Source organism: Amphibalanus amphitrite, unplaced genomic scaffold, assembly GCF_019059575.1.
Source record: "Amphibalanus amphitrite isolate SeventyFive unplaced genomic scaffold, NRLGWU_Aamphi_draft 000021F_arrow, whole genome shotgun sequence".
NCBI classification, from domain to species: Eukaryota; Metazoa; Arthropoda; class Thecostraca; order Balanomorpha; family Balanidae; genus Amphibalanus; species Amphibalanus amphitrite.
Window position 1 is genome coordinate 1,850,304 of NW_024881517.1, and position 19,982 is coordinate 1,870,285.

A 19,982-nucleotide genomic window follows, 5' to 3' on the forward strand; every position below is an offset into this window, starting at 1 on the left:
ACACACTTCAGCAACCAAGCACATTAACACACAACACCTACTCGCACATGGGTCCTGCATCGGAGTTTGGTCACTGTTCGACCCGCTCCCATGCTCACATGCGATTTGGTAGGTATAACAAATAACAATTAGGGACTGCACTTTATGCTCTCGTTTCATATTTTCTTCTTTCTGCTATTGACTTGAATCTTTAATATACTTCCTTGACTGAGAAGCCTTCGTTTGAATCGCTTGATCGACATTAACTAGCCCCGGTGCTGTCTCTCATCCCCCTGAGATCTGATGTAGTTGTAGCCAGCGCTTATCCCTCTGAAATTCGGATGTAGCGTTGCTGCCTCATCTCTTTGACATCTGGTTGTAGCAATTCCTTGGACAACTGAGTGTAGCGGCACTCATCCCTCCGACAACTGGGTGAAGCTGTAACTCATCCCTCTAAATATATCTGGGTGTAACTGGTTGCTGAAGCCGCGCTCATCCCTCCGACATCTGAGTGTAGCTGAAGCTGAAGTTCAACCCTCCGACATCTGCGTGTAGCTGAAGCTGAGTCCGTCCAGGTCAGCGATGTGCGGTGCGCGTCTCCCCCGGCCGGTGAGTGGCCGAGTCGGACAGTCCCGCTCCTGTGAAGGCGGTCACACGGTCACATCCGAGGGGTCGGCTGGTTGTGTTCTAGTCACACTCACATCCGAGAGGTCGGCTGGATGTGTTCTAGTCACACGGTCACATCAGAGAGGTCGTCTCGGTGTGTTCCAGCCACACGACCTGTACTGGGGCGGGCCGCTGTGTGTGTGTTGTAAGTACTGCTTGAATACCTAGTGGGTGCTGGCGCCTGGCGGACGGAATATAGTCGGACCAGTATAGAGTTGGCTGAACCATCTACGTTTTCATACACTTTGTGAGAAACAAAGCGGAACACCGAACACACTGTGGTTGAGTGACTTGTCATTTTGACAGGTTCCTGTTTGGGAATATTTGAGGTTTGAGTAGTAGGTACCTCGTATATCATAGAGGAGCCACCCGCTCTAGCGAGGGTGGTGCAGGGTAGAACAAGCGTGACAGTACGCAATGTGATCAAAGATATAAATGCAAAGTGCATACTCGTATTTATAACTGTCAGGATGCTGGCATCACAAACTACAGATATGCCCGCAAAAGTGGATGAACGATTACTTCAGGCTGATAGGAATTCATCGTTTGGACTTTGATGCAGTACAGCACGACTGGCTACGACAGATGATGACTGCGAGCATCCTACACCACTGCGGCATTCGGTGGTCACGCGCCTCTCAATCAGCAAGACGCGCTGAGCTATCGCCGAGCGAGAATGCCGAAAAAGCGTATAGAAAAAGACGGCTGTTACGATGCAAGAAATCGTATTTACTAATAAACGATTCGATTGAAGCAGTCTGAGTTGAATTATTCTACCGTAGAATACAATAAGTACCAGAAAAAAATGAAGCAATAAAAGTTACTCTGTATAATTGTCCTATAATATATCTATAACAATCGTCTTATGATAAAGGGTCAGATAATAAAAAAAGAAATGAGAGTTATCCCGATGCTCAAAAATGATCCACTCTTCATTTGCTGAGCGCATATATCTGATGAAATAACATAAGCACGCATATATCTTACTAATAAGCTGGCATGCCATTTTGCTGCTCATCCCGCCGCAAAAAGCACATGAATCGCTCATCAGCCGTCCTGTTAAATTGACTTTCAATGGCTCGATTAGGGCGTGATTCGGGTTTGCATGAGCGATGAGCTGGCCACTATTGGATCTTGATTAGATGTTTGATTTCATATTCAACTTCATACATTCTCTAGCGATCGTTCGTCAAAGCAGCTACTGAAAAACTCATCTGTGCTCCATCAATCATCACTGCATGTCGAACAGAACAGACGGGTTTGTAGCAAATGTCCCGGCACGAATTAATCGATCATGGATGTAAGCTGCTTATTGTAGGTATCTCCAGCCACTGGGTGAAATGTGGGAGCATTTATTGCGCTTTTTTAAGGAAAAACTTCGTTTTTTACTGGAGGTACTGACATGGCCTTTGGGTTTTGCGTTGACTAAAACAATATCATGATGTAAACTTTTCTGTGTTCTCTATGGTATTCGGACCGGTGCTTCCATACTTTAAAAAAAAAATTATTTGTGTTTTGAACGTAGCGTGCTGCTAGTAAGGTATAGAGTCTACGTTTGAGTGAACCGACTCTTAGACCACCTACACTTCTCCTCTTTTTTCGGCTCGATCGTCTCTCGATAATCAAGGACACGAAAGTCTTATCTTTAGACAGCCACGCTGGCCTGGGTTGACATCAGGGAGATAATTAAATAACAGCGAACCGTGTTTCCGGCCTGTGATGTCGCCGTCCTATGTGAGGGACTAAATTTACCTCATTTGAGCAGCAGCTACATGTTTCACCTAATTAGCGTAACGCTGCTTTTTCGTGTTTTGCGCAGCATGCCCCGTCACATTAATTATTCCAACAGCACCAGCCACTTAACTTTGACCTACAGTGACGTCAAACACTTCGTAACGCCATCACCTCAGCATCGTACACGACACACTCCGGAAGTAATTCAACTTCATAAGCAGTGCAGGTATCTATGGAAACGCGCACTTGCTTCTACGAGCAATTCCTCAGCAACATGCGAGTACATTGGTGGGGGAAGTACGCATCACAACGTAGTAATTAGCTTCTTTGTTCATGGAAGTTGCATCCTAGTTGAAATAAATGACGCAGCGGCTGTAAAAGCTAGCCCCGCATTCGGAGTCTCTCGGACGACGTAAAATCTTCGTCGTCCGAGAGACTCCGAACGCGGGGGGTAAATGTCCCGACCGCCGGGCCGGGCGGGGCGCCGCTGGTGGACGGTCACCTGGTCAGAGTGGAGCGGCGCCGGCAGCTCGCGCAGCAGCACCAGCCACGGTGTGAACAGCAGGTTCAGCAGGCCCAGGATCGCCAGCAGCCAGCCGAACCCGACGCTGCTGGCCAGGTAGCCCCCGACAAACGGACCTGACAGCGGTCACAGCCGGGTCACAGTGAGGTCACCGTGCAGAGGTCGTGGTGAGGTCAAGGCGGGGTCACAACTGATCACGGCGGGGTCACAAAGGGGTCACGGCGGGGTCACGATAGTGTCAAGGAGAACGACACTGTTAGCTTCTGTACAGAACGGTAGCGTCATAGGAGTGGATTTGCAGATCTACAGGCTGGCAGAACATTGCGTGCGGTATATTGGACACTGAAGACTGCTGTTACCACTAGTTTCAAGAGTTTCAGTAATTAGTTCCGCAGCAATTCATTCATATAACCTACAGAACTTATCATTTCCTTTTTGCCTAACGAGCACATTAAAACTAACTAGAAGTTATTCAGCGTCTGACCAAACAACCTGCTCAATGAATGTGAGGGAGAACGATCACACTCCAGAGCGCAGCGAACTGAGCCAATTATGGAAACAATAAGCTGAAATAGGAAATGAGCTCAAACTTGTGATAACTCTTACATAATATACAAGTCATTTAATTGGGTTTAACACGCACAGTGGAAGGGTTGCGAGTACTATGCCCAGTGGAAGGGGGTGGGGGAGTTAACCCGCGCACCGACGGGGGTCTGCGCCAACTTAGTACCGACGGGGGGGGGGGGCGGATGACCGCCCCCCCCCCCTGAGATCTCGAGAACGAAGCAAGATAGCGACAAGCGGTAAACGGCATCGGATACGCACGGTCAAGATCTACAATTTTTACTAAGGTCATTTTCAGGTCAGGTCAAAGATGACGTCACAGGGGTCGAAAAAGTCAAAATGGCGGCGCTAAATATGGAGAGAGTTTTTCTCGAATAACTTTCGAATTAGTCAAGATAGGAACAAACTAAGGGCATCATCGTGATCCTCTCGTCAATCTGCATCGAATGATATATGTTGACCTCGAAAGGTCAAGGTCAAAGGTTGACCTCAGGTCACGTGACCTCGAGGTCATCATGTATATCATTCGATGCGTCTTGACGAGCTGAACACAATGAGACCATCCACACGTCTGTATCTTGTTCCTGTACGGAGTTATTGGCCAAAAACCTTTGGTGACCTTTGATGACGTCACATGACCTCACAGCTGCCCAACAGCAAAACAGACCTCAAGGTAGTGAAGGTTGATCGTATATGAAGTCATGTATGGTATATGGGGCCATTCCGACCCGTTTTAGTGGTAAAAACAGGGAGTTGATTTTTCCCCCATTGACTTATAATGGGGAGGTCGCGAAATTGACCTGACCTTAGGTCACCGATATCAAAATTCCGAGATATACAAATTGTAGCTACTAATGACCTAATAACATCCTGCGACTTTCAAAGGCCTCCGACATCTACTGTAGCTCTGGCACGGTGACAAAGTTGCAAAAAAGTGACTTGAGGTTGGGTCATTCAAAGTGACCTGGTGACCTGACCTTGAAAGGTAGGAGGTTCAAACTTGCACACCATGTGTAAAATTGATAAGGGAATAGTCATACCAAATTTTGCGGCGCTACGTGCCGCGGTTTTCCCGCAATTCGCGAAAAACCTCAGGGGGGGCGGATATCCGCCCCCCCCCGTCGGTGCGCGGGTTAATGTCGCCCCCAACCTAACTTAACCTAACCTAGCCTAACCAAACTTAACCCAAAGTGGAAGCTAAAAAGACGAAATTTGGAGGGTAGGTTGTGGACCTGGGGAACTCTGTTGTGTGTGAATTTCATGACCCTAGGTCATATTGACCTATGGTCAATATCTTCAAGGTCAAATGAGGTCAAATCTGCCGTATGAGCGACTTGTTTGCGTTTACACGCCGATAACTCAAAGAGTTATCGGCCGATTTTCCTTTTTCTTTCACTCTACGAAAGAAAATACATTTTTTAATATGAATGGTGAATTTCTAGTTAATCTAACAATAAAGATGACAGCTAGAAGCTTGCTAAGAGTAAGATGTCAACGGATGAGGGGGATCGGCCGAAGCGGAAAACGCGGCAATCACAATTTTGTGTTCGCACGCTCATAATTCAAATGCTTACTGGCCGATTTTCAAAATTCTTTGACCATAAGATTGTATGTACATTTCTTAGTCTTCTAAAAAAAATTGACGCGAATCGAATATAATCAGCGGTAAGGGGCGCGATGTAAAGACGGAACCATCCCGCCCCGGCACAGTCTACAATACAGGCGGAGCGAAACGGCCGGCGCCGGCTGCCGCGTTGACTTTTCACCGCTTTTCTAGAAAAGTTGCGACCCGATCATTTCTTACACGATACGACCCACAATTCAATTATGGACAGGTAGCCAAAATTTCACATCAATGTCATATTTGCGGCTTGAGTTATTTGCGAAAAAGAGGAGGGGTGGGCGAAATTCGCCCCCGTTCCACTGCGCGTGTTAAAACATTTGGATTTCACCAGAGGGCACATATAGTTTTGATAATTAACACGAATCAATTACACTGCAGGGATCTTTTGTTGAAATTTCACAAAAGTGTGAGCTGTAGAGACGATTGGAAGCAGTCGAAACTCATTAGGAGCTGGGACTAGGAGTTTGGATCCATTGGAACCAATAACTCCAAATAATGCAATAAAGTCACGCACCACCCAGTCGAAATTGTCACCCGTCGTTGATCTGGCGCCCCACGGTATGACGGCCATCATGCTCAGTTTGCAATTCCATTCCGGACTGCAAAGGTCAGCAGGACACCGCCACAGCACGTCCTGCCGAGCCGGGGCAATATCGCGGACCTCTGAGACCCGACTGTGTCCCGACCGCGGCACCTCAGGAACGGGTCGGGCTGCAGACGGACCGTCAACACCATGGGGTACGTGGAGGACGGTCAGGTCAGGTCAGCTCTAGCAGTCAGCATGCCTTACACGGAGGCATGCTGACTGCTACCCACGGAGTGGGCGAGGAAGACGGCTGTCTGGGCAGACCTACCCATGGAGTTGGTGAGGCAGACGGCCTGCAGATATACACTTACACACGGAGTGGGTGAGGCGGCCGGCCGTGTAGGACAGACTTACCCACGGAGTAGGCGAAGTCAGGTCGACCTGCAGTATACACGTACCCACGGAGTAGGCGAGGCAGACGGCCGTCTGGGAGAGGGCGTAGACGGCGCCGTAGCCGTCCATCAGGCCGTGCCGCTCCACCAGCCGGGCCAGCAGCGGCATCAGAGACGCGTCCACGATGCCGATGCCGAGCCCGATGCAGAAGTGCGGCAGGATCAGGTGCACCATCCGGGTCGACTGCGGCAGCTGCGGCCGACAAGGACCGTCGGTTCGATACCGAGTCGTTACTTGTTTGTCATGTGTTAGAAGAACAGAAACACAAAGTCGCCTGGAGAACCATCCCTGTTTGTGATCCTGCCTTAACAGCCTTTTCCGTCTCTAATAAATGCTCCGTTACAAAGAGTTACAAAGGATAGATCAAACGTGAACTTTGTGCGGTTACTCTCGACAACTTACGCACAGAAACATACCTCAATAAAGATTTACCATGGCCTTTGGCTCAGAAGTCAATATTACATCACTCAAAAAGCAAGAAAATTTGTTTCAAGTCGTTCTATTATCTATTTCTGAGAATAACAGGCTGAATTACTCATGGATCAACAAGCGCATTGCAAAGCGCACTCGAAGGCGACTTCACGATGACGATTGACAGTTGATGCCTTTGTCCTTTCAATTCCTCTGAGCCAAATTGTGATACAAAATAGTCGGTACACGGACATGCAGCGCTGATACAGGCAAATCGGCGCTTATCAGCCGGCGCCGCTGAATCAGCAGCTGCAGCCGTCAGGCTGCGCCGGCTCCCTCCGCACACCCCGCTCACGACTTCTCACAGGTGGTACATCGTTTTCCACTCGCATCTCGCTGACAGGCGGTCACGAGTCGGCTGACGGGCCGTCACGATTCGACTGCCCTCGGTGACGTTTGTCGGTGAAATGTGACGAGACCGATTCGGTGTGTCGCCGGCCTGTTTGTGACGCCGCACCATCATGTTCCGACGGACAAAAAAGGACAATCGTATGCGAGAGACGGGCCTCGCAAACTGAAAATATTTAAGAGTAAATTTACGCTACACTATGCAGCCTTGACCCAGCTGAGCCAGAGAGCCAGTTTATCTCACATGCGCATGCACAATGTGCATCGCAATAGGCTCTAAAAGAAGATGCTTGTGCACATTTTACCTACTACAGGCCACGTGCATTATCTTACTTTTAGGTCACCTGAGTTCTGGCTTGTAGCCGGAGATGCATGTCTGCCATTAGAACTTGGTTATCACCTAAACCGGCTGCTATTATCTGGAGACACTCTGCGACCACCCAGACAATATTTATGACTCCTATAGGAAATATTTCATCGCAATCCACAAATAGCTACCTAACTACTCACGTCCTCGACGGCATGACAGTCACAGAATCATTCTCGTATGTCAACGACCTCAGACCACGCTGATGTCCAAGCTCCAAACCGGATCAAACCTCCCTTTCGCCGCCTCTACACGCTCTTATCACCGTTACACATGAACATCGTTTGCCTCGCAAGTTTCGCTTGGTCTTACCAGCATGGCGGCGGTGCCGACCGTCATCATGGCGGCGGCGGCCGTCCGCCAGCGGCCCAGGCGCAGCGCGATCACGCCGAAGCCGTGGGTGCCGATCAGGTAGCCCAGGCTGTCGGGGATGAATACCGAGCCGAGCTGCCACTTCTGCCGGCGGTCAGAACAACAGTGGTATTGTGAGGGCGCCACGTTGGGTGAGAGCAAGGCCAAGATTGGTCTATGACCAATGACCATGAGGAAACAAGATATTGAAGTTCGGAGTCTGAACCTTTGGCCCTTGAGTGTGCCGCTGTGCAGGTTGGAAGGGAAGTGGTGCCCAGGATCTACCGCCGCCCACCTGCGGGTGCCGAGGAGCTACCGCCGCCCACCTGCGGGTGTATGGTGCCCAGGAGCTACCGCCGCCCACCTGCGGGTGTCCAGGAGGTACCGCCGCCCACCTGCGGGTGTATGGTGCCCAGGAGCTACCGCCGCCCACCTGCGGGTGTCCAGGAGCTACCGCCGCCCACCTGCGGGTGTATGGTGCGCATCAGCCAGGCCGGCAGCGTGGGCTCCAGGATGGCCATCACGGAGGTGGAGATGCCCACGGCGGCGGTGACGATGCAGACGCGCCGGTCCCGCAGCAGCCTCCACCAGGCCGGCGACGAGCCCTCCTCCTCGCCCTCCTCCTCCTCCGGCAGCTCGGTGACCGGCAGCGGGCGCAGCTGGCGGTACTGGATCACTGGATAAGGGCCACGGTCTCAGATACTGTTCCGTATGTCCTGGGACACGTGTCAGAACCGTATAAGATACTGCAACACTGCAATAGACAGGGGGCACGGAAACGTTCGACAAGAAATGTCTTGTGAGGAAAATAGAGATAGTGCATGTTTCGCATCCTACAACAGGTAACACAAACTCAATAATTCACCATTCAACAGCCACACGGCTCACCTAGCAATCCGATGAGTACGAGCGTCAGGAGCCAGAAGGGCGGCGCCTTGCCCATCAGGTCGTAGCTGAGCCCTCCGAACGGGTAGCCGATGAGCACGCCGACAGCCATGGCGCCCAGCACGCGGCCCATCACCCGCGACCGCTCGCGCTCGTTCGGGTACAGGTCGGCCACGGTCGAGAGGCCTATCGGCAGGGTGGGGGTCGGAGCCGGCGACCGGCGGGAGGGCAGATCGCTCATTCTGATTTGTGTCGGCCAGTCGTTCGGGACAATTTGAAAGTGGCGGTCGTGGAGCGCTATGGTAGTTCGAGTCCAATGTCAGGAACACTGAGATATATTTGTGTAGAGGCATGGATCGTTGGTTTTCGGGAGCATTTGCGGCGCGAGTTATAGCCAACAGTAGTCGTGTCCCTCAGAGTTCCCGGCCACGGCTGTCAGTGCCTCCAAAGAAGCCATGACACATATCGCAGTAAAGTACAGTTGGTTCCGAAACGAATGCCAACTGCAAAACGAATGGACACAAATCGGTTTTCTGGGGAGCATTGGCTGCTTTGGTGATGGCGAACTTTGGTACAGCATGCAGTTCTGTGTTGGATATCAATAGCGAAAGATCAATTTAACCAGTTGTGTAATTGCTTAAGATCGCTCAGATCGTGGATCGAGAATATAGAACATGGATAGTCTGTAGGCACAAGTTTTTACGTTTATGCTCCTTTTTCAATTAATAGGTGAGCGACATGGCGCCTACATGACACCTTCTTTATGCATTCTACCAAACCGTCGCGTTGATTGGATTGTAACTGGCATTCCTTTACGGTGATATTTAATCAAAGACCCACCAGCTGACCGAAAAAAGCATTACCTACTTCTCGATAGCCATTTAACGTTGACCGCTCTGGTAATTGTTTCATCAACAGTGCATCATGACTCACCAAAGAAGCAAAAAAGCACGATACTTATTATACGTTTATAATTCCTTGCTGTTGTCCGTCCGGGAATAGCAGCAATTAGTGCCGGCGAGCGGTTCCGCCGCTGGCCGCAGTGCTGTATGTATGAGCAGGAGCTCAGCCATTGATCGGCGGTCACTGACCTGACACGGCGATGCAGGAGGATCCCACGCCCTGAATAGCGCGCGCCAGAAACAGGGCCGAAACGCCCGAGGCCACGGCGAACACTGAAATCGGAACACGCCTCTGTAGACCAAATGCCTCATACACATTTCACAGCAGCTAATGCATATCCTACTTGAAGATAAGGTCAAACGTGGTTCAGTGGTAACGTGTTAATTAGTATGAACAATGACTAATGAGCATGCATAGCGCTATAAAGTCTACCTTTATCTTATTCGCACATACCCATGATACTAAAAGTGAGTACGATTTATTTAGTTGTTTGGCCTGCCTTTGAAGCCCTTTGACCGCCAGTCCTGCTTTTGGAGCACAGGAGCAGCCGCGCCTTCGAATGTTATCGATTGGCTCGTCACGGCTGTCAGAGAGCTCGCTGCGAATTTCAGAGGCACTCGGGCGGCCCTTTGAAGGTCGGCCGGCCGGCCCTGCGCGCCGTCTTCTGCCCGGGACCGGTGCGTGCGTCGGCACTAATCCCCCGCTCCACAGCGCGGCGGCCCAGATGACTGGAAAGCTGCGTAAAATGACTTTCATTCATCTGGGCGGCATAACACTCGTAGAACCCTTACCAACAAAGCTGAGGCTATTCGCCCTTCGGTCGCTCACATATTTCGCTTTTTACCAAAACAAAGCAGCTGAAATTCTTTTGATATGACGAAGGCAGGCATTGTTTAGAACAGTTGAAGCGATCTGTTGTTGGATTATGCTGACTATTGCTCATGAGGAATGTAGATATGAGAACAATGAAAATGCCCTTAGGGAAAACGCTTATGACATTTCTAAATAGGAAAGAAAATATGAGTCACAGCTCTAAGAGTTCAATATCTTTAAATTAATTAGCTAAACTTGCCAGCTACGTCATTAAGCTTTGCCTAGCGTCTTTCTACGAATTATAATTTACTTTATCAGGTATAGCGAAAAACTGTACAAGAAATCGTCAAATGCATAGCTGCGTCTTCCCGCTGCGTCGGTGATACTTACAGAAGGCCGAGAGCGCCAGCACGGCCACTCCGAACACCAGTGGCAGACGAAAGCCGACCCGGGCCACGGCGGCGCCCACCACGCCGTTGGCCAGCAGCTGCACGAACGCCTTGGAGGAGAGCAGCACGCCGATGCGGCCGTCCTGCCGGCGCGCCAGCTCCCCGGCCAGCTCCCGGTCCCCGTCCGGAGCGGTCGGGGTGACCGGCGGCTGCCCCGGGTCCGGCCCGGCCGGGGCAGCGAGCGCGGTCGGAGGACGAGCCGGGGTGAGTGTCTCGACCGCTGCCGAGACGTTCGGCTCAGAGCTGGCGTCCCGGTCCGGCGGGAAGTAGTCCGGCAGCACGGAGGTGCGGCTGCGCAGCATGGTGCGCCCGTCGCCGCTGCTGGACAGGTTGCTGAAGAGGTGGGTGAAGAGGAGCGTCTGCGCCGTGTGCGCCGCGTCGGCGCTGTCGGCGACGCTCGGAGGCGCGCCGCTCAGCTCCGACAGGAACGCCGGCATCATCGGCACTGCGGGTACAGTCGGAGAGGTGAGGGACTGCGGGCACCATCGTAGGGGATGCAGTGAGAGACAGTGAGGGACTGCGGTCACGGTCAGAGGGATAGAGGGGACGTGAGGGACGGACAGTGGGAACACGAGGAAAATGCGGGATGACACGATGAGGGAATGGTTAATGGAACAAAAACTTGGCACCATGATAAAGTGATGCAATGGGCAGGGGAAAAAACTTTCATGTAAAAAGAGACGCTTCATATACACGAAGTAAAACAAAACAGAAATGAAAAACAAACAAACAAACAGCGATTGTTGGCGCACCTAATTATCATTAGGTACATTTACAATTACGTTCCAGAATAACTTAGGTAGGTACATTTCTTTACAAATAACCAAATACAAATTATTTAACTTCTCTCTACCAGATAGGCACTAGTTGGGCCAAGGCGGAACTAACCGTGCAAACAAAGTTGCCAGGGCTTCATACAAGCTGGCGTAAAAATAGCTGCAACATTGCCACTTGGCGACAAACGGCGCTGCAAAATCCTTTTAGATATGACGTTGTGTTTGAAGAATAAATGGCCCCAGATGCATCTGGAGACATGTGGTCCAAATGTGGTGCCACTGCTGGCTCGAAATGCGGTGCTGAAATGGTATATTCTCTCAGTGATGGCGCTATACCCTGTGGAAGGCACTCACAGAGCAATACGACTTCGGTTGTAGGGCTAAACATGCAATCCTTACGCACTATTGGTATGTTCTTGCACCAGTGCTTAGGACCCATTTGCCGAATACCTGCTAATTTGTTTTGGCTTTCGGAATATTGCAAATGACATTCGTCATTTCAAGAACTTTACCTTTTAAATGTGACAACTATCTTATAGACCACTAAATCAATCAAAACAAAACAAAATGGAGTTGCCTAGTTTTCCAGTGTCCTTTCACGATTGATAGACAAATTTGAATACCCATTTCATTTCAATGTCTGCCGCGATGCGCTGACGCAGCTCTACATATATCACGTCCTGTAAGTCCACTCGTAAGAAGATTTTCAACTAAGTCGCCTGGCTCCTCGACGGGGGCAGGATCTTAGGAAGACAGAAATCTAATCACAACGAGATCTCATTTAGACGGTCGAGGCGGCTGCCGTTTTATTGGAGCGGCCGACTGTCGTGAGGAGGGTGTTATTCTCGACTCAACGACGCTGAGAGGACGCTAGATTTCCCCCGTCTTATCAACGGTTGCAGCAGGACGCGAGCTCTTCATATCAACAGTTGAGAGGAAGGCAATGCCCTCATTTCAACAACTACATAATGCGAGATGGGTATTGTCGTAATCTCACCGACTATAAAGAGGACTCAATAGTTCCAGCGCCCCGTAGGGGGGGGGGGGGGCCGAAACGGCCCCTCCCTGTCCTTTTCCGACGATATCTCCTAAACAGCTGGAGATATCGCCACCAAACTTTCAGGACCCCTCCGGGCATCAATTTTACACATTGTGACCAAAAATTTTTCCAGAGGCTATGATAGGTTGGCCACAAATGACGTCAGAATGACGTCATGTTCTGTCATTTTCGACCGAAAAAAGACCTTCGCGAGCAGGGGCGGTCGCAGACTTGGAGTTTGGGGGGGCCAACTTGTCAAAGGGGCCCCTGCGCTGACCCGGGGGGCCCGGTGCTAGCTTAAAGGGGCCCACGGACGTAGTGCACGGGTGCAGAAATCCAGGCCATGGCCGGTGAAGCGGGGGGGGGGGGGTAGTGAGCGGCACCCGAGAGGAGGCTCATTGCGAAATGCGAGCTTTGAGGGTGTACCATGTCAAAAAGGTACCGATAAGTACATTTTGAAACATTGATATTGTCAATAATTCACGTAACTGTGAATGGACTACCGCAAAAGTAAAGGCGGCGCGGCTAACTTTGCCATTTTCTAAGATCATCGTGCTAAAACTTTTGACGGTGGGTCATCGGTATCTGTTCACTGTTCAATCACATGTGTTCCGTTTCATCTTTTTTTGTTTTTACTTGAACACAAATGTAAGTTTTGAAGGCCAACACAGTAGCCAATACTTCGGAAGATGGATAGTGGGCCAAATATCTTAAATTCGTCGTGCTGCATGGAAAGTAGTGTTGCTGAGAAAAGGGGTTTTGTTCCAGATTACTGTGGATGCAGAATACATTGTCTGCACCCACTGCAGAATTATTGTTGGTGCAACTGCGCCCACTGCACCCATGGTTCCTACACTTATGGGCCCATCGATAGCGCTTCGGCGATACCTATCGCCTAGAGGCTGCAATGGGGCCCTTAGAGTACGGTGTCAGACCCTCCAGAGGCCGGCGTTGGACCCAAGGGTCAGCGAAGGGCCTCAAAGGCCCCAGGTAGGGCCCCAGAGGCTGATGTGGGCCTTCAGAGGCAAGTGCGTGACGCCCAAAGGTAAGGCTTGAGCCCCCCCCCCCCCAGAGAACATAATAGGGCCATCAAAGGCCGGTGTGGGACCTTTAGAGGCTGGTTTGGGCCCATAGGGGCCAGTTTAGGGCCATCAGAGACCAGTACAGGGCCTGCAAAGGGCAGTTTGAGACCATCAGAGACCGAATTGGGCACTCAAAGGCTAATGTGGGTCCTTACAGGCCAGCATAGAGCCCTCAGAGGTTACCGTGGGGCTCTAAAAGACCGACATGGGCCGGCGTTGGACCCCAGAGGCCAGTAGAGGGCCGTCAAAGGCCAAGATGGGCCCTCAGAGACCGATGCGGGCCCTTAGAGGCCGGCATCGGGTCTTCAGAATCCAGTGTGGGGGGCCCTCAGAGGCTAATGTGAGCCCTTACAGGCCAGCATGGGGCCCTCAAAGGTCAGAATAGGACCCTAAAAGACCGGCATGGGCCGGTGTTGGACCCCAGAGGCCAGCGGAGGGTCCTCAAAGGCCAAGATGGGCCCTCAGACGCCGATGCGGGCCCTGAGCGGCCGGCATCGGGTCTTCAGAAGCCCGTGCGGGCCCTCAGAGACTAAGGTGGGTCCTTACAGGCCAGCACGGGCCCTCAGAGGTCAGCGTGGGGCCCTAAAAGACTGGCATTGGCCGGTATTGGACCCCAAAGGCCAGCAGAGGGCCCTCAAAAGCCAAGATGGGCCCTCAGAGGATGATGCGGGCCCTTAGATGCCGGCATCGGGTCTTCAGAATACAGTGCGGGGCCCACAAAGGCTAATGTGTGTCCTTACAGACCAGCATGGGGCCCTCGGAGGTCAGTGTGGGGCCCTAAAAGACCGGCATGGGCCGGCGTTGAACCCCAGAGGCCAGCGGAGGGCCCTGAAAGGCCAAGCCATGGGCCCTCAGACGCTGATGCGGGCCCTGAGCGGCCGGCATTGGGTCTTCAGAATCCAGTGCGGGGGCCCTCAGAGGCTAATGTGGGTCCTTACAGGCCAGCATGGGGCCCTCAGAGGTCAGTGTGGGGCCCTAAAAGAACGGCATGGGCCCGCGTTGGACACCAGAGACCAGCGGCGGAGGGCCCTCAAAGGCCAAGATGGGCCCCCAGAGGCCGATGCGGGCTCTTAAAGGCCGGCATCAGGTCTTCAGAATCCAGTGCGGGGGCCCTCAGAGGCTAATGTGGGTCCTTACAGGCCAGCCAGCATGGGGCCCTCAGAGGTCAGTGTGGGGCCCTAAAAGGCCGGCATGGGCCGGCGTTGGACACCAGAGACCAGCGGAGGGCCCTCAAAGGCCAAGCCATGGGCCCTCAGACGCTGATGCGGGCCCTGAGCGGCCGGCATTGGGTCTTCAGAATCCAGTGCGGGGGCCCTCAGAGACACTTAAAGTCTAGTCTTGGGACTCGAGAGACAGAAATGAGGCCACCAGAGGCCGGTGTGAGGCTCTCAGACGCCGGTTGGGCCCTTGAGGCCGGTTAAGGGGCCCTCAAAGGCCAGTGGAGGGCCCTCAGAGGTCAATGTGGGTCCTCAGCGGTCAATGTGGACGCTTGACCGCCACTGAAGGGCCCTCAGAGGTCAGTGTAGGATCCTCAAAGACTGGTATGGGAGCTGTTAAAGGGACCCTCCCACCTTCAAAAAAGTTAATGAGTTGGCATGAAAGTGATGTCGCTCGGTTCAGAAAGAGCAAAAACGAATATCTACCAAATTTCATCGAAAAATATTCACCGGTTTTCAAGATATTAGACTTTTACTTTTGTTTACTTTTTGGGATCTCCGCTGTTCCTAGCGACTTTATTTGAAAGTGCGGCATTTGTTGCGCGCAAAGCAGCATATTCCACCGCGTGCTACAAAACGTTTTAGTCAAACATTTAACGGACGTTTGAAAGCCTGATGACGTCATCAGATTCCCGTAATGGTTAAGAGATAGGGACCACGCTGGTCCCACCCTGCAAGTAAAGGGAAGAAATTTCTTGAACACCATAAAGCTGCGGGGGTTGCGACCAGGATAAATGGTGGTTTCTGAGCCTGGCCGCAAACTTGGCTATCTCAACTCAAAACTAATGTTAAGGTGGGAGGGTCCCTTTAATAGCTGGCGTGGGTTTCTCGAGCCTCGTGACAATCGAATACGGGCAAGGGCCCCATACGGCCATGGGGGCCCATCGGTTGTTTGGGGGGGGGCCAAATGATATGATGGCCCCCCTGAATTGGCTTTGGGGGGGCCATGGCCCTGATGGCCCCCCCCCCTGCGACCGCCACTGTCGCGAGAAGACCTGTCAAGTGTCAGGCCTACAGATTTGAAGATACAGAAAAATGATCAGGACATAAAAGGTGTAGAATTAACAGGGCTACAAAACTGCCATCTCGGATTTTTGAAATTTTAGAGTTTTGACCCCCAAAAATCAAAAAAGCATTTTTTGGATATATTTGCCAAAAAATCCAAAAAGTTTTTTGAGCTTCGAAAAAGCCGGAATATATGTGATAGTACCTACCATCTTCTATCCACATACCAAATTTCAGATCAATAGCTCGGTTTTTGGCCAAATTATAGCGAAAAAAAAAACTTCAAAAATGATGACGTCAAATTTTCAAACTCAATTTTTGGCAATTATAGACATCGTAGAGCAAAACAAAGACCACCATTAGACTCCCCGTGACGAGCTGCATCGAATCGATACCCATTTTATGCAAAAATATCAACTTTGAAATTTGACCTAATTTGACCTGACCTTGACCTGACCTTCATCAAAACGTGACCTAGGCTGGCCCCAAAGGCTGCCTAACCCACATAATCGCATTTGTCATGTAAAATGGACCATAAAACATGTATCGCACGACACTTTCATATTGTGAGTTGTGACCCCGGTGACCTGACCTCGCTGTGACCTGACCTGGTATCAGTGACCTCAGATAGCAAAGTATGTGTTTGACGAACAATGTACCATCGATGGTTTTCAATAAATTACCAATTTACTCGATTTCACAACACATTTTTTGAAATGCCTGTGAACGGTGAAAATCCGACCTTTGACCTGACCTGTGACGTCATCGGTTTAACCTAGGTCAATGAAATTTGGTCACAAGGTAGTTCCCCGGTGGGGCTATCGAATACCGTTTGAATTTTGAAAATCGGCCGGTAAATTTCCGAAATCTTAGGGAGGGGGGGGGCCGAAACGGCCCCTCCCCTACGGGCGGTAGGGTCCGCCGATAGCCCTACGGGGCGCGGGTTAACCCTATTAGTGGCAGGGGGGTTGTTTTTATCCACCCCTCAGGTTTTTCGGGAATATCTCCGAAACCGCTGAAGCTACGATGCTGAAATTTTCTGACTTTTCCTAAAACTAAATTGGGCACATTCCCTGAAAATTTCAAGTTCATAACTTTACCAGGGGCGGCTCCAGAGCACTGGGAATTGGGGGTCCTATTCGTGAAGCGAGTCATTTGGGCGAAGATCACGATGCTGCACCAGTTTTACGAACAGTGAATGAAAGGTATCATGTGATAACATACAAAGTTATTGTGCATCCTCTTTTGACACGTTTTTGCTATAATAGGCGGATCCAGGCGTCCAAAAAGGGGGGTTATTTTTTACCTCCCAACATAGGTGCCCTGACACCGCCTATGCATGACCAATACAATTTTAGTCGTTCTCTCCTAAGAAAATTGTAACATAACAAGACCATTGCCACCCTTTTTAGAAACAGTACCAACAAAAACCTTATTTACTATACTTTTTGTGTACCCCCAATCTCAATGATCTGTATCCGCCTATGATTTTTGAAAATGCATATTTTTAGGATCCATGTGAATTCCTGGTTCATTCTCTATCGATCGGCAAAAGTTGCGTTAAGATTGGTTCAGAAACCTGGCCGTGATAAACAGTCTAAAATGTATCTGCAATTTGCCCGTTTTTACCCCCCTCTACCCCCCTATTGACATTTTTTAAGTTTTTTTTTTTAGAAATGTAGATCTCGTTGAGCCAAATCGAATGCCGTTTGAATTTTGAAAATCGGCCGGTTAGATCTCGAGATATCAAGGGGGGTCGTAAACAGCCCCCCCCTGCCACTAATATGGGGTAGCCAGGAGCCTGCCACTAATAGGGTTAACTCAAAATGGTCAGATTGATGTTATACTCGACTCATCGACGGCAGAGGGGAGGACAGTATACTAACAAAGCCCATAGGACGGTATACGCGACTCACCGAGCCGATAAACAGACTGTTTACTCGACTCACAGAGCCGAGAGGACGGTATACTGGACTCACCAACAGCCGAGAGGACGGTATACTCGACTCACAGAGCCGAGAGGAGGGTATACTCGACTCACAGAGCCGAGAGGAGGGTATACTGGACTCACAGAGCCGAGAGGAGGGTATACTGGACTCACCGACGGCCGATAAGAGGACGTTGTCCAGCAGCAGCGAAACGTACACGAGCGACGTGACCACTGATCGCGTCGGACTGGCCTCGGCCTCATCCGACTGTTCCGCCACCATAGCGCCGTCCCGAGTCGGACCGACCTGACCTGACCTGACCTGACACCCGTCCCTCACTGGGGACGTCCGCTCTGTGACCAACTGCAGCGGCGAGTGAGCTCCGCTCCGATCGGTCCGAGAGCTCGTCGCATCACCTATCTGACGGCGGCGGCACAGGCGGCCGCGGAGGGCCGCGCCCGGTTATCGAGGCCGTGCAGGCCGCCGCGCCGGCACATCACTCTTGTTTGGCGGTGCGGCCGGGCCGTGAGGCGCACTATCTGCGGTGGCCATACCGCCGGCGTCGGCACGTCACCGGTGGGCCGCCGCCGCCGCCATAAGTCGGTGTCGATCCGAAGGGGCCACTCGGCTGTCGGTGGGCTCTGCCGCAGAGCCGCGCCGGAGCCAGCCGTCACTGACACCGAGCTCCGTGGGAGGCGGACGGGCGACACCGGAGATCTGGCGTACCCGCTCAGCTGCTCACTGTTGATCAGCACGGATCTTTGCGAGGCGCACTGCCAGAGAAGACATTTTAAAACCCATGAACTAATTGACCGATAAGAATGTAAGGAATAGCTTTGTTAATGCCTTTCCTTGTTTTCACAGTCGCAGGGATACCTAATCATTTATTCGACATTGGCCAGTCCATAGGTGATTGGGATGGATTTTAACTTTTCGATATAGTCCAAGACGTCCGTAGTTAACTTTTATAACTATTTTACGAATTATTAAGCTCCAATCAATCGTAATCGTCCGCTTCCATTCATAGTAGTAAGCTTTGACCCTCGCCCGTGGCCGTATTGGTGTTTTTCCAGCCATGAACGTATAAGGGGGGGGGGGGGGGGGGGTCCGTTGGACCCCCCTTGCCGTTTCGCCCCTGATCGAGCTAGAGCTTCGCGGAAAAAACAAGCGTGTTGCCCGCGACGAGAGAAAGCCGACGATATCCAATTTTAAGGTCCTAGGTCATCGGTTGACCTTCCAGGTCAGGTCAATGACCCAAAAGTCGGGAAAATCGGGACCTGTTAGAACGTTGTAAAACGTGGCTGCTGTGGGGTTTTTTCGGGGTGCTGATCACGAACATCATGTTAGTTATGATCATTGATGATGTCTTCATGCATTAACCCGCGCCCTGGTGGGGTCTGTTTGTAACGCGACCTGGTGGGGGGGGGGGGGGCTATTTTTTGCCCCCCCCCCTCATATCTCCGAAACTACTGGACGGATCCGCAAAATTCAAACGGCGTTCGAAAGGCCTGTCAAATTTGTCGAGGAAAACCAAATTTCATTGACCTCGGGGTCACCGATGACGTCACAGGTCAGGTCAAAGATGAAATGTTTCACCGTTCACGGGTCTTCTAGGGAATGCGCTATAACACCGAGGAAAACGCATTTTGTCGAGAATCAGCGATAGGGCGTCAGTTACCTAGTAGATATATTGCTATTAGAGGTCACTGACAATACCAGGTCAGGTCACAGGTCAGGTCACCAAGGGTCACAGGTCAGGTCACATGAGCCCAACTTTACTAAGGTTGTGTGATGCATGTTTTATGGCCAATTTTTCATTTCCAACTCAATGGTGTTGGTTATAAGACTATCAGGTACGGCTTAGGTCACTTTCTGGTGAAGTTCAGGTCAAGGTCAGGTCAAGGTCAGGCCAAAAAAGGTCAAATTTTAAAGTTGATAGTTTTGCATAAAATGGGTATTGATTCGATGCAGCTCGTCACGGGGAGTCTAATGGTGGTCTTTGTTTTGCGCTACGGGGTCTAGAATTGCTAAAAATTGAGTTTGAAAATTTGACGTCATCAATTTTAAACAGTTTTTTCGCTATAACTTCGCCAAAAAAAGAGGTATCGATCTCAAATTTTGTATGTGGATGGAAGGCGGTAAGGACTATCACATATATTCCGGTTTTTGCGAAATTCAAAAAACTTTTTTGATTTTTCGATTATTATATGCAAAAAAATTATTTTTTGATTTTTGGGGGTCAAAATCCAAAAATTTCAAAAATCCGAGATAGCAGTTTT

General features: G+C 50.8%; 1 protein-coding gene across 1 annotated transcript; it reads right to left on the reverse strand.

Moving 5' to 3' along the window:
* Positions 1 to 490: 490 nt before the first annotated feature.
* On the reverse strand, positions 491 to 18,055 carry LOC122390663 (synaptic vesicular amine transporter-like). Its single transcript, XM_043383822.1, has 9 exons — positions 17,877 to 18,055; positions 10,598 to 11,101; positions 9,583 to 9,666; positions 8,495 to 8,677; positions 8,071 to 8,282; positions 7,568 to 7,711; positions 6,075 to 6,261; positions 2,882 to 3,018; positions 491 to 617 (listed from the first exon to the last, which is right to left on the reverse strand). The coding sequence occupies exons 1-9, from the start codon at positions 17,983 to 17,985 to the stop codon at positions 510 to 512; spliced, it is 1,668 nt and encodes a 555-aa protein (XP_043239757.1). The 5' UTR covers positions 17,986 to 18,055; the 3' UTR covers positions 491 to 509.
* Positions 18,056 to 19,982: the final 1,927 nt, after the last annotated feature.